Below are 14,636 nucleotides of genomic sequence, written 5' to 3'. Positions count from 1 at the left end.
GTTGTAATCTGACTGTCAAGGAGCAGTCTGTTCAAACTACACAGACTTCCACTGATTTCAGTGGGATTTGCATATGCAGATTGATTTTGGTAGTTTACTTGCTGTAAATGAGCTTGTTTAAATCTATAAAAGAAAGTGGAAGTATGAAGTATTGTAAGTGTTGTTTTAAGGTTTATCTAGGAGTTACTGATTTTAAAGATTAATTATCCATACTTTTAAAAATATTTAGCAAACTAATATTTTTAAAAATTGAATAACTGATATTAACATAAATAGTTTATTTAGCTGTCATAACTCTTACAGCATGTACAGTTTATAGGATTATTAGATAATAAAATCCTCTTCAGAAACTTACCTTTTTTGATCACTAAGGACATCAATCCTTTTTGGCAGACATGCCCTCTAGTAATTGTTTTCTTATTCTTGTCACTTTACCTTATCAGATTAATATTCAGTTTTCTCTCAGTGTCAGAAGTCAGTGGCCAAGAAAGTTTTAAAGGCAAATTTGTAGGTAATGACATTTTAAAAAAAATTAGTTGGTGTATTATTGTATGAAATGTTTGTAAGTGTGAACAGTTAATTCACAAAAACAAACAAACAAAAGTGACACCAGATTGTTATACTTCAAATGCATTGATGCCTTTTATAGGGCTCAGGTCCCTTGTTCCTCCTTCTTTCAATTACCATTCAGCTTTTCTGTTAATTGCTTTGTTAAATGTAAGGATCAATATTAACAAGTACTGAACAAGTACTAGTGTTCCACATGTCTTCGCAACCCTGTGTAGTTCTTTCATCTTTCCTTGACAGTTCCTCCCCTTTCCATCATGCTGTCTTCTGTCATGCTTTTCTTCCTACAGTTTGGGGCCCGGACTAAACTTCCTTTTATTTAATGGCTTGTGCACAAAAGCTGACAGACCAATTTAGGTTTCAGAATTCTCCTAAGGGAGAATGCAACCAAAAGTCAATTTTTATCCGTGGCCTTTTAAGATACAGTGCTATAACCATTTCTAACAGATGGAACATAGGAATTACCATACCAGATCAGGCCAGTGGTCCATGATGTGTCAAGTGGTCCATGATGATGTTGTCCTGTTTTTGGCAGTGGCCAGAAATGTCAAGTAAGTTCAAACATCCCTGGTGTAGATAACTGAGACTAACCTGTTAATACAAGAAATCTCTTACTGTACCCAGTTATAGGATGGCTTATGCCCTGAATCATGAAGGTTTATATCTCCTAATTGTTCTAAATCCCATCTATTATAATTGAATGTTCTTGTCGTTATCTGTGTAAATGTCTAGTCCTTTATTTGGATCCTGCAAAATTCTTTTCCTTAATAATACCTAAGTGGCAATGAGTTCCACTTGCTGGTTTGCTGCTTTTTTTTTTTAAAGGAAAAAAGTGGATTACAGTCAAATCTAAATTTGATGCCTTTTAGTTTCACTGCATGACCTTCACTGCATGACCCCTTGTATTTCTGTTAGACAATAAAGGAGTTCCTAATTTCCACTCCTTCTATCATTCATTTTTAATAACTGTATCCTATCCCTGCCTTGTCACTTCCATGACCTGAACAGTCCTGTTCTTCATATGACAACCTTTCTATGCTTTTAAATCATTTTCATTGCTTGCTTCTGAACCTTTCCTCTCCCCCCCCCCCATTGAGGTAAGGTGACCACAACTGAAAGCAATATTCCAGATGATGGTATACCATTCTCTTAATGATACAAATATTTTCTATCTTTGGGATTTAAAATTATCAGGCACTTGCTAGTATAAGGACTAAGCTTATTTGCCTTGTCAGAATACACTGATTACCAAACCATGCTTCCCCTTGTGCTTAGTCTTCCTCTGGGCAGCACCTCCCTGCTGCTTGGGCCTGAAGACCCAAGCTTCCAAGTCGCTGAATTCTGAATCCTAATTAATTCTCTGCCAGTCCTCCAACAAATACCAGTTTCTCCCTACCTGCCAAACAACTGTGGCAGCAGCCAGGTCTCCTCTGCCCCTATTACAGAGGCAGGAGGCTACTCTGCCCCAAAAGCAAGGGTGGCAGTGCTTCTATCTCTCAGCACAATTAGGAAGACATCAGTGGTTTGATTTATATTTTCTCCCCATTTGGAAGGTTTTCTTTGTGACCACAATGGATTTAAACTATTTTTTTAAAGTAAAGCTTAGGAGTCTGCTAAAGTTGATGGCACTTGCCCAGGAAAGTTTGGTACTCACTCTGAAGGAGATGATATATTTTTTATCTCTCCCCGCCCCATCCCATTTTCTGTACATCCTAACGCTGTTTTGATTGCTGCTAATCATGGAACTAACTTGTCTGTAGACCATGACTGGAGTGCATAGTAATGTCCGTTAGTGATGCTGTTCTACCTGTCCTGATATCTTAAAGGGTGATTTTTTACTAGCCACAAAAGAGATCTTTTATGTGGCTCTGTAAGTTAGGGGTTCTCAACCTTTTTCTTTCTGAGGCCCCCCCCAACATGCTATAAAAACTCAAAGGCCCAGTGTGGGGACTCAGGGCTCCAGGCTGGGGGGACCCTTGGGCTTAGGCATACTTTAACTTCTATTTTTTGGGGGTGGGTAGAGCAAGGGCTGGTGGGGCTTTGGCAAGCTGTGCACAGAGTGGTCCGGAGAGGGAGTGCCACCTCCACCTTCTGACTCACCTCAGGAGGCCATCCAGCCTGTCTGGGTTGTGGGGGGATGCAACCAAAAAATGTAACTCAAAGCGGGGACTCGGCTCAAAGTTTGAAAACCACTCAAGGTGCAGGGAGAGGGGTAGTTAGGGGCTGTGTGCTAGGAGTGCTTTCCCTGTGGTGGCTGTTTCCTGAGGGTTCTGCTGCCCCGGAGTCAGGTCCCCCGGCCCAGGCAACGCTTACCAGCTGCATGAGCAGTCAAAGGGGGCTGGGAGCTGAGGAGCAGTCGCAACCCCGAGCACCAGCAGCAGATGGGAATGTCACAACTGCCCTCTCCATGGCACCACCAAGCAGAGGAGCAGCTGTCTCGCACTGCCTGGCTCTGGCTTCCTGCCTATGACCTGGCCAGAGTACAGGGCCTTAGAGGGACTGGCGGAAGAGCGGGGGGAGCTGCCCCTGGGACTGCTCCACTCTGGGTAAAGTGCTGCAATTGGGGGGGGGGGCAACACCTGTTGGCAACCCCAAACTCTGCTTCTGCCCCCGGGGGTTGCCAGGGCTTGGGACTTCAGCCCCGTGCTGCTCCTGGCCTCAGCTCTGGGTGGGGAGGGCATTGGGGCTCCCCCAGCTTCAGACCAAGGGGAGTAGGGGCAGTCCAGAGCTCCCAGCTTCAACCCCGCACTGCTCCCGGCTTCAGACCAATGGGGCGCTGGGGCTCCCAACTTCAGACTCGGGGGGGCACTAGGGCTCCTGCCTTCTACCCCACATGGCACTGGGGCTCAGGGTACCGGGTTTCAGCCATTAGGCCCTGCAGCCCCCCAGGAAGGGCTCGTGGATCCCTGGTTGAGGACTGCTGCTGTAAGGTTTCATCTTGCCTCAGAAACCAATTGAAATCTGAGAAATTTGGGCTGCGGTACCACTATTGCCTGGGAAATAAAAATTAAATAATTCTGTGGTAACACACTTCAGTCCTTTTGGATAAAACTAGGAGTGATGGGTTGAAATTAAAAGAAACATTTAAGATGGAAAATACTGAGGAAAATGTTAACACACCTATTAGGCTGTGAAATAGTCTCTGAAGGAAAGTATTCAGAGTAGCAGCCGTGTTAGTCTGTATTCGCAAAAGAAAAGGAGTACTTGTGGCACCTTAGAGACTAACAAATTTATTTGAGCATAAGCTTTCGTGAGCTACAGCTCACTTCATCGGAAAGTAGTGTATGCGCTGTAGTTTGTTCTCCTGCCATTGTGTGGACCCTTTATAAGAGAGCTTTTAACAGTCAGAGCTATATGAATTCTGTAACAGCAGACTTTACTGCAGAATCCGCCTGTTGCGCACACTTTCCTCCAGCATTACACTATTAAAAAAAAGCCCTCCATTGTTGTGAAGAAAACATTGCCACTTCTGCTCATGTTAATGATGACGACGTGTTTTCCCAAGTCTGCAGGCAGCATGTACTAATAGCTGAGTAGTGTGAATTGCGTTGTTAACTAATTTTCATTGCCGGTCACTGGTAGCAGAAGCATCCAGCTAATTTTTAGGGTTGTGGGAGAAGCATGAATCCCCAAGTGCCACTTCCTCTACCCTTTTGAAACACAAAGAAGGGTGCTGAGAACCACTGGCTTAACACATTTAAAGTATGGTTCTTCCCTAAACAGTAACTCTCAATATGCCATTGTGGAGCTCTGTAGTTATTCTTGCTCACTTTCCTATCAGAATTGTTTTGTTTGTGAATCAAACCATACCCACCCTACCCACTTCTGCAAAGCTGCCCTGAGCTATTGGACTCAAGCTGGGTTCTTTTCATCTTGCATACAACTCCCAGTAATAGAGGTTCTGTAGACTAAATCTTACTCTCCTCTCCACAGGTAACCCTGCTGTCTTCACACTATTCCTTCAGTGATGCCCACATAAACTCATTAGCTTTAAATGGGTTTGTATAGATGTCAGTGCATCATTTGGCACGCAGAATTTTTTTCTTGTGGTTATGTAAAAAATGCAGTTTGACTCTGAAGTTTTAAGATGAGTTTTCAAGGCAGGCAGTTCGAAAAAATGGTTAGAAAAATGAGCAAACTTCATTTGGAGTCATTAGTGAACATGGAATCCTGCTGATGTTTTTAAAAATGTGCTTTACAGGCTATAACCGCTTTCAAAAAGTAGTGTGGATAAAGTCTTGGAGAGTATTCTAGGGGCTTGTCTACACGTACAACACTGCAGTGCATCTGGTGAAGACACGCTATGCGGACAACAGAGAGCTCTCCTGTCAACATAATAAAACCACCTCTGCCCTAGACAATAGCTGTTTCTTCCGCCGACATAGCTCTGTCCACACCAGTGCTGATGTTAGAGTAACTTATGTCACTCAGGGGAGGGGTTAACTTACACTGCTCAGGGGTGTGAATAATGCTGACAAAAGCTATAGGATACCCATAGCCTAGGATAGCCACAAGAAATGGAAGGTGTATTTTACAAATTTATTAGTCATGTCTAACAAGATTGATTAAACCCAAGAAAATATTTTTTTAAATGTTTTTAATTATACTATTCAAAAGACCAGGACTGGAATCCAGTCTTTTGAGTGGAGAATTTATGTAATTAAAAACAAGAAATTTTATTAGTTGCAATCTATGACCTATTAAATGAAGGTTGACATTGTTAATGTTTCTGTTATCACTACCATACCTAACTATTATTTACTCTTTTTACTATCCACAAGTATGCTTCAAGTTCCTGCCTCCAAAGCATGGAGCTGTATGGGAGCCTTATCCTGCAAAAGCTTGTGTATAAGTAGTGTGTTTTTTCACGAGTAGTCTTACTGACTTTACTAGAGTATTATTAACTTGAGTAACTATCCGGAATGTCAGGCCCGTAATAATATCCTCACAAGTCCATCGTATTTCCTAGGTGGAGTGGAGTTGAGGGAGGTCATGGGTTACAGAGAACTCATTTATTCATTCTTACAACAAAATGTGGTGGTTAAATGTTTTGAGTCTCTCAAAAGTGTGAAAAAGACGCATGCTTTTCCTAAGTGATACTGCATAAATGAGTAGGAGTGAGTTGAATCATGAGGCTGGAGCCTTGGCAAATAGATTTTGAAAGGCTGTTGCAAGCATCAGGTACAGAATAGAAGAAAGCAAGATTTGTGATAACAGTAGAAAAGGGGTAATAAAAACTGACCTTTTTGATAGTCTGGAAGGATGAGCCTGGGAGGAGTTGTGTCAGACATAGGCAAGGACTTTATTGTCTTAAGTATTTGTTTTGAATAATTTTTCCACATTCTGTATACTGTCTTGTCAGTCATAGAATGAATCACATGCACAAGGTCATCTCGCGTATTCCCTTTACTTTTTTCAGAAATCCAGAATCTGTAGTTTATCCAATAGGGGTTCATCAAGACACATAGCTTAACTATTTCTAGTGGCTTTTAATTCCACTATCCCTTTTGGAAGTTGTTTCCAAGTCTGACTGTGTCACTCTAAAGCCTAGTATGTTTGTTTAATTGATGTGAAGTCATGGAAGCTGCTACAGGCTCATGAGAGCTCTTTTTTGTTTAAACTATCACCAGGTTCAATCATCACTGGGATTTGTGGTCAATTACTGTCAAATTTCTAAGTTCGCACCCATTTTGACTTTACAAATTACACTGGCACAAAGCATGAGCTTTCAGTTACAGTAAGGCATGTATTTATGCCATGCCAAGAGCCCAAGACCGTTGTGATATCAGAAGTAACTCAGCCAATTGCCACCCTTACTCTACAGCTAATTTTGCATGCAACAGTTCAATTGGTTGTATGATGGAGACTGTGCAGATAGTGGGTTACTTGGCCCAGCTGCTATCTTTGCAGCATGGACTTTCACCTAATACAAATTAACGTACATTGAACACATTCCCAGTCATTGCTTTATATGGTAGCCTTGCTTAAGGGGAAGAAAACAACTCAGACAATATTTCCCACTCCATATTGTAAGAGAGATTATTTTGTTTTGATAATGCTGAATTGTTGCCTTTTCACAAGGATGGCAGTTAAAGGCGCACTGCACAACTGGGTTCTCAAAAGCAAAACGAGTTGTATAGAAATAATCTCCTGTCACAAGTTGATATTTATGATGTCTATCCATCTAAATGGGACACACATTCTAGCTCTTAACATTTCTGGTTCAATAGGACTTTGTAGAAGTTAGCTAAGTTAATCATGAGGAAAACATACATTCCATGTAATGTATTTACACACTTTTTTTTTAAAAGGACTTAAAATTAAGGTCTGCCACACTGTAGTAAATTACGTAGCATTACTGCAAAATTCTGTTTTGCTCCCTTGTGCTGTTTTTTCCTGTTATTGCTACTTACCAAGATGAGTGTTTGAACAGAAGCTCTCCTTTTTAGTGAGATTCTTCCTCCTCCTTGGTTCCTTTACAAATATAAAAATATTGAGGAGACCTCTATAGTAGTGATTCATATCAAAATCCTGAATTAATATCCAATAGCTGGATTAGAGTTCTTTTAGGTCTTATCTGCACATGAAGATAATCAGGAACAGCTGTTTCTGAATAATGTGTGGACATTTCCAGAATAACAGTGCCCTGTTGAACATGGATTGAGTGTACACATATGGAGTTATTTCTGAATAGGTCCATGTGTAGACAAGCCCTTAGTCTTTCTACACACACCTTTATAATCAAAAAGGACTTGTCAGTTCAGTGGGTATGTGTTTTTGATTTGGTTTTGTTTTTGTTTTTTTTTAAATCAGTGTGTGACAGGAACTTCACAAATGGCTTAAGGCTGTTTACAACTTCCTTAGAAAAAGAAAGAATTGGGCTAGTAGATATACGATTAGCTGACAAAAGAATATTTATATACTGCAAAACTTCTGAGAGGAAAAAATAGTTCAGGTCCATAGTATGTACTGTATGAACTTAAACTTGCAAATAGATTTAAATTTTAAAACACGTGAAAATCTATATCTCCTCTTCTTTACCTGTCAGCATCTGAGTTGAGGATTCTGTTATGCAACAGTTGATGATATATGAACAACCATCTCTCTCTTTGGAATCATCAACAGTTGAGGAGAGTTTTTAGGTGGTTGCAAGGCAAACAAAATCCTGAACTTGGGACTTAGGCTTTGTGTACACTACATAGTTTTGTTGGCAAAAGGCAGCTTTTTGTCGCAAAGTTAAAGTGATTAAAACATCAGTGTAGAGGCTGCCGTTCGTTATGTCGACATAACTTGCCCTCCCTAGTATCCCACAACGCCCAGCGTGACTGCTCTGCTCAGTCCTTTGAACTCTGCTACTCTGCATCTAGCTACACAGGCATGCATCCCTCCCCTTTCAAAGCTCTGGGAAGCTGACATTCCTCAGCGTTTGTGAAGAGCGCATGGAGCTGCTGATGATACTGCTTCTGGTAGCTTAGGAGGCTGTGGGAGAACTCTGAGGGAATTACAGAACCCTTAATGTGGAATTGGCTGGCAGGCAGGCAGAGCAGGCTGCTGCTGAGGGGTGGGGGAAGAGGGGAGAGACTGCTGTGCTGTGCAGAGCTGGGGGCTGATGAGCCAGGGGCCTGCTTCAGGATTTGTTGGTTTCGGCAGCCGTCTGAACTTAGAGACAGCATTCCAACACTCGCTTTCCTCTGCCCCCCCCCCCCCCCAACACACATGCTTCCTCATCACACACACTCTGTCTCTCTGCGCGTGCACACACATACACTCCGTCACGCACTTTCCCCACCTTCTCCCCCCACTTCAGTTGAAAAACAGCTGGTAATCTAGTAGAATGCCCATGGAACATCAGATTGATGTGCATCATGTGATGCTGTACCTGTCCCATGAGGCATTACAAACCTTTCCCAAAGCACCCTGTGGCCAGTTGCCCAGTGGGATAGTTACCCACAGTGTACTGCTCTGTGTCGATGCAAGAGCTGTTAGTGTGGGTGTGCTCTGCTGACACAAGGAGCATAGTGTGGACATGTGAGGGTGGTTTAATTTAAAGCGCCATAACTTTTGTCGACAAAACTATAGTGTAGACAAGGCCTTAGAGTTAATAAGTAGTACGCTAATTGCAGGTAAGTTTAAAAAAAAAATGTCTCCTTTAAAGTGAATGTATTTGTTATTTTTAAAAACTACATATTCTGTTACTGACTTGGTTTGTGTGTCTCGTTTGAATATCAACATTTTGTAACATTCTAAATTTATACGTTAAGCACTTTTTTATCACAGGAGGAACTATCATTAACATTGGTATTCAGTACTACTGCTTTTAGTAGCCATCTTGCTGAAAAAGTAATATATGGGCTAATTCTGCAGTCCTTATTTAACCAAAATTCTTATTGAAGTCACTAGAAATCCTTCAGATAAGGACTGTATGTCTAAACCCAGGGTTTGTGACTGACCGTGTGAGAAACAAGTGTAAGATTCTTTCAGTAATTCTCTCCATACTGTTAACATAGGTTTTTAAAGTATGGATTTATAATTAAGGAACTGTTCAGGTATTAAACATTAATTTCCAGTGATCAGTTCAGAAAGTTGGCTCCCACCATGAGATTCAGAAATGACCATTTTAATTACATTTGTCCTTTTCAAATTCTGTTTGTTCATGGAGAATTGCTTCTCACCTTTTAGAAATTTCAGAGATTTGCACTAAGAAAAATGGGTTTAAGTATTTTAATTTCTCTTAAATTCCTGGACAGTAAGGTTCAGTGAAGGTTAAGCATGCATACCCAGTAACTTATGGGTAAGAATAACTAAATAAAAAAAATATTAGTGATGTTGTAATTATACTAAAAACCCAGGAAATTCAGAGTTAAGGTTAACCTAAAAGAAGTCCAAACAGGTAAAGGAATGGAAAAGCACACTTAAGGCACCCCATACAACTTTAACTTTGCCTGTTGTCACAGGGTTGTATGGGTGCCTTAACTGTGCATTTCCATACCTTTTATCTGTTTGGATTTCTTTTAAGATTACCCTTAATTCCTGGTTTTATAATGTGATTGTATGGACTACCTTCCCCTGGTGATAGAAAACATTTTTGTGGCAACTACAGTAACTGCTTCCATGGAAAAAGTAATATCAAGAAGTTGACATGGATCATGAATTTTTTAATGAGATTTAGCAGATGGAAACAAGGAGAGCCAGCATCATGTGATCAGTGAGGTGTCTGCAGACCACCAGGAAGTGCTTTGTGGACCACATCTTAGAAACAATTTATTTTTCTAATTTGATCATCTCACCCATAAATGCTGTTTGGGGTAGGAAATAATGAAGTCAAATTAGAGTATGGAGATTAAGGCCCCAATCCTGCAAATACTTATGAGTGTTCTTAACATTATTTGTGAGGAGTCTTGTTGACTTCAGTGAAACTACTCATATGAGTAAAATAAAGTATCTACATACCTGTTTGCAGGATTGGGGATGAAGTTCTGAACATAGTCTTAGGCTTTGTGTATTTTTAATGTCTATTTAGTGTATCAATGACTGAAAAGAGAATTTTCAATCCCCATTATTGAATTCACAATGCGATTGTAGAAGTAAAACAGAACTTTCTTCTTTTTTAATTCCTACAGGTTCTCTTCTTTTGGAGTCCAAAATTAATCCAAACACTGCATACCAGAAGCAACAGGTAAACTCTAATTATTTTACTTGTCTTTCTTTTTAAAGGGAGACTGTTATTTCTTTAATATGAATATTCTCTGAGTTTACTACCCTTTATTACAAGTAATGCTATCTGTTACTATAACTGAAAGATGAGAGAAAATACTTTACAGTGTTTTTGTGTATGATCATACAACCAATCGGGTTTCTGTGGGAGTATCTGTGTGTACACAGCAACAAAACGTATGGAAAAACAGCAGTTTGATTGTAAAATTACAAATTAGCAGGGGGTTCTCGAGACCTTATACTACCTGAAGCTATTTATAATCCCTTTTTGAAACAGACCTAGTTTCAAATAACTTGATTGTCCTTAACTTAAACAATGTATTTTATATATTATTCTTTTTACTCAGATATGTAAATATCTATATGTTGATCAAAGTTTTAAGGCATACAGATTAACTCTGCCCAAAATATGCTACCTCTTTCTAAACAAATAGATGAAATATTGATGCCTGCCTACTTTTTTGCGATCCTAGGGTTGACTGTTCTTTGCCAGTAAGACTTTCACATCTTAAACTAGTTAGTTGTGTGCATTGCTAGCCTGGAGAGTCTTTTTGCTTAAAGAATTAAAATGGAATTTGATGGGTGTGTATATTGAAAAGCACAATATTCTTTCAATACTAGAAAGGGACAAATGCTGCTGTCTGCTGGTTATTGTTATATTGAACTTAGTTCATGCAAATTAAGCCTATTTTCTAATCAGTTTTATAATGTGTTGCAGACAGAGGCTAGCTTCAGTAATGCAGCTCATGATATCTAGGAAAATTGTGCCTGTAAAATTTGTCTTTTGGCATTTTTGGCCTTTAGTTGTCCTAAAACCTTTTTTTCCTCTGCAAATAATAGTCTAGAGCATTTGTATGTCTGGAATTTACTGCTTCATTAGGAGTTTAATTTTGTACTTGTCGAAGGGAATCTACTTACTCTTTCTTTCTGTGAAATGAGACGTGGGACTCCAAGCTTTTAGGAGGACAGGCTTATGTCTTAGTTTCTTTTGACTGCAATTACAATAGTGTAATACCCTTTTTTGAACTGGATCAGTAGCAAAAAATATAATTTAAAATTACAGATTTTCTGTTCTCTTTTTCTCTTCATTCTCTCCCTCACCTCTACTCTTTTTGTCTCAATTCCTTTTTAGGTTTTCCCCTGTCCATTACACCTCTACACACACCCTTCTAAAGGAACTATTTCCATCAGTACCCTTATTTCCTTCTCCAAAGTCTCACCTCACATGCACTGTGGTGACTTACTCCAGCTGTGGAGGGTTAGATCCTATCAACAATAACTTTCTCTTTCATCCAGGGCTACCTTATACCAATGAAATTCGTCATGTTAGCCGTGATCTCTTTAGCATGTGTGTAACACTTCTCGTGTCTACACAGAAGTGCTCCTGCTGATGTGCATGATTGGGATCTATTGCTTGGATTAGATTTGCTTCCAGAAATGCTGCCTTGTTGTCTCAACTGCATTAGTGTCAGTGTGAAAAGAGATCACTAGTGGTACAAATATTGCTATCCAAGAATAAATCTGTTTACATTTCAGTGACAGTTTTCACAGCTCAGAGCTCTATTGTCACTTGTCAAGTTGGTTGTATGCAGACCCAGAAACAGCTTTTGCTGGTTTTGTCCCCCAGCCTCCAGAGCATCAGTGAAGGACACAAAGATAACAGAACTATATTATACCAAACTTTATCAGATCTGTTTTTTTTTGTTTTTTTTTGTTTGTTTTCCTGGAAAGCCAAAAGCAAAAGTTAGCTTTTATTTTAGATTCATTCACTTACACATGCAGAGAAATTCCACAACATAATTATTTTAATTGGGAGCTGACTTAGCTTTTTAACCTGTTAGGGCTGTTTTCCACATCCTGGAGCTCTGAAAAACAGAACAGGGAAATTGGTTAGCAGATACACATCAAGCCTATCCCATGTGCCGCCTCTTGCCTTCAAGTCAGGGTGCATTTGATTTAAATCAAATTGACTAGTCAGGAAGACTCGATTTTAATCATGGATTTCTACATAAAATTGCATTCTTGTTGGTTGTTATAACCTTAATATATATTCTTCACAACTCAGAGATAGATGTAGGTTTCATTTTTAGAAGGTACGCACTATATGTTTTTAAAGTGATGTTCCTTTCATCATCTTCAACACAGCTTCCTCCTGAGAAGGAACACTTCTGATGATGTTGTGATCTTGGGCAACCAGGCCTTGCATTTCTTTGTTGCACTGTTTGCGTTTTGCACACATGCCTGTCTTACCCACAGGTAGAGGAACTTCATTAAAATATTCCCAAACTGGGTCTCTCTTACGGCCTGCTGCCATTATAGGTTTTTCCTTTTAGTGAGAGAATGGGATGGTAGATCTCAAATCAATGAAGATTACACTCAGGAAGACCTCAAGACTTCTGGAATATTCTGCTCAAACAGTTTCACTTTTGTTTCTACTGTCTGTCCCTCCCGTCTCACATTTATCTCCAGACTTCTTTTCCTTGTCCAGATCTATTCCACCCCCAACAATTCTGTTCATTGAACTTCTTGAAACTTGACACTTTTAGAGAGAGGTAAGGGACTCTGTGTACACAAATTTTCAGAGGGACAGTAGGGTTGAGGTCTGTTGTTTTCCATCACTATAGATTTATTTTATTTATTTATTGTTTATTTATTTAAAAACATTTTTGCTGTTAACAAGCATGTTGTCTCTGGAGACACAAATCCACAGTTTGAGAATTGCAAAACTAAGCATCTCTGATGGTATCTTCTAGACCAGAGGTGGGCAAACTATGGCCTGAGGGCCACAGGACCCTCCTGTGCGGCCCCTGAGCTCCGGGCTTGGGAGGCTAGTCCCCAGTCCCCTCCCCTGCTGTTCCCCCTCCCCCGCAGCCTCAGCACGCCGTGCCACCGGCGCAATGCTCTGGACAGCCGGGTAGCGCAGCTGCAGAGCTGTGGCCTGACCCGGTGCTCTGGGCAGCGCAGCTGTAGCACCACCAGACACAGATGCTCCAGGCCGCGCGGTAAGAGGGCAGGGAGCAGGGGGAGTTGGATAGGTGGCAGGGGAATTCAGGGAGATTGGCAGGGGGTGGGGGTGTGGATAGGGGTTGGGGAAGTCAGAAGGTGGGGAACAGGGGGGTTGGATGGGGCAGGAGTCCCAGGGGCGCACTCAGGAATGAGAGTGGGGGGTTGGATGGGGCAGCAGGGGGCAGTCAGGGTTGGGGATCTGGGGCTGGTCAGGGGACAGGGAGTGGTGGATGAGGCAGGAGTCCCCTGGCGGCCGTCAGGGGACAGGGAATGGGGTTGGATAGGGCAGGAGTCCCGGGGGAGCTGTCAGGGGGCGAGAAGCAGTGGGGTCGGGTAGGAGGCCGGGGCCATGCTGTGCCTGGCTGTTTGGGGAAACACAGCCTCCCCTAACCGGCTCTCCATACAATTTTGGAAACCTGATGTGGCCCTCAGGCCAAAAAGTTTGCCCACCCCTGTTGTAGACTGAACACTGAGTCCCATTGTGTAGATAGAAAAATTAACCTAAATAATCTATACAGAAGCCCCTGGAACCCTGTAAGATTGGGTACCTAATCCTTGAACTATTGGAACTCATTTACAAAACTTTTCTTAAACATTACATGAATATATTGTCTTATACTATAGAATTAGAATATATAATCCGTATTCCATGATGAGATATCTTTGAGCTATAATGTGTCTGAATTAAAACTATCTTTAGATCCCCCCCTTTTTTTTTTTTTTTTTAAATAATTGATCTTTATCCACCTTGCTTCAAGCACAGCAGTGTATCTCTTCATGTTGCTCCCAGAACTTCTCTTCCATGCTGTCCACTTCCCCTGGCTGGAGGATTTGGCTGGAGGACCATTATATCCTTGGGGACTTTACTGAAGTAGGTGGGTGGTTAGGAGGTGAGAGTGGAAATTGGCTGAGCTATGTCTGGGCCCTGGAGTGGGGATATCACCACCACCAAACCTGGGCCTGGATATTACCTGTTTCTGAATCATATAGGGAAACATGAAAAATTTTGAAAAACCAACAACAAAAACTGTAGCAATAATTGAATCAAGCACCTTAACTTGAGTGGTGTGAGATGCTGGGCCTCCACTCCCAGAGTTGACCTGACATAGGGAACTCCTGACTCATGGCTATGACACCCGTACAATGTGTGATGGTATTTCTATGCCTCTCACAATCTGTGGTGTTCTCGTGCAGGAAGTAGATAATGGAACAAATCAGAAATGAGTGAACAGGTGCATGTGTATGCTATATACTGTAGAGATTATATTCCTGCTGGAAGAGCTGTGTGGGAGCAGTGGGATAGGTACTCAGAGAGCAGTAGAGCTGCTGTGACATAGCAGAATACTTCT

The 14,636-nt window shown here is 41.1% G+C and overlaps 1 protein-coding gene across 4 annotated transcripts in view; it reads left to right on the top strand.

Annotated features, from left to right (window-relative positions):
• The window catches only part of PPP4R3A (protein phosphatase 4 regulatory subunit 3A), a 79,544-nt gene that overhangs the window by 2,823 nt on the left and 62,085 nt on the right, over positions 1-14,636 (top strand). For all 4 annotated transcript variants that reach the window (XM_038405846.2, XM_043515969.1, XM_038405847.2 and 1 more), the window contains exon 2: positions 10,188-10,243. In XM_038405846.2, the coding sequence (XP_038261774.1) occupies positions 10,188-10,243 (56 nt within the window). The remainder of the gene's footprint in view (positions 1-10,187; positions 10,244-14,636) is intronic.

The sequence above is a fragment of the Dermochelys coriacea genome, chromosome 6 (assembly GCF_009764565.3).
Source record: "Dermochelys coriacea isolate rDerCor1 chromosome 6, rDerCor1.pri.v4, whole genome shotgun sequence".
Taxonomy (NCBI): domain Eukaryota; kingdom Metazoa; phylum Chordata; order Testudines; family Dermochelyidae; genus Dermochelys; species Dermochelys coriacea.
This window is presented reverse-complemented; position numbering and strand designations above follow the sequence as displayed.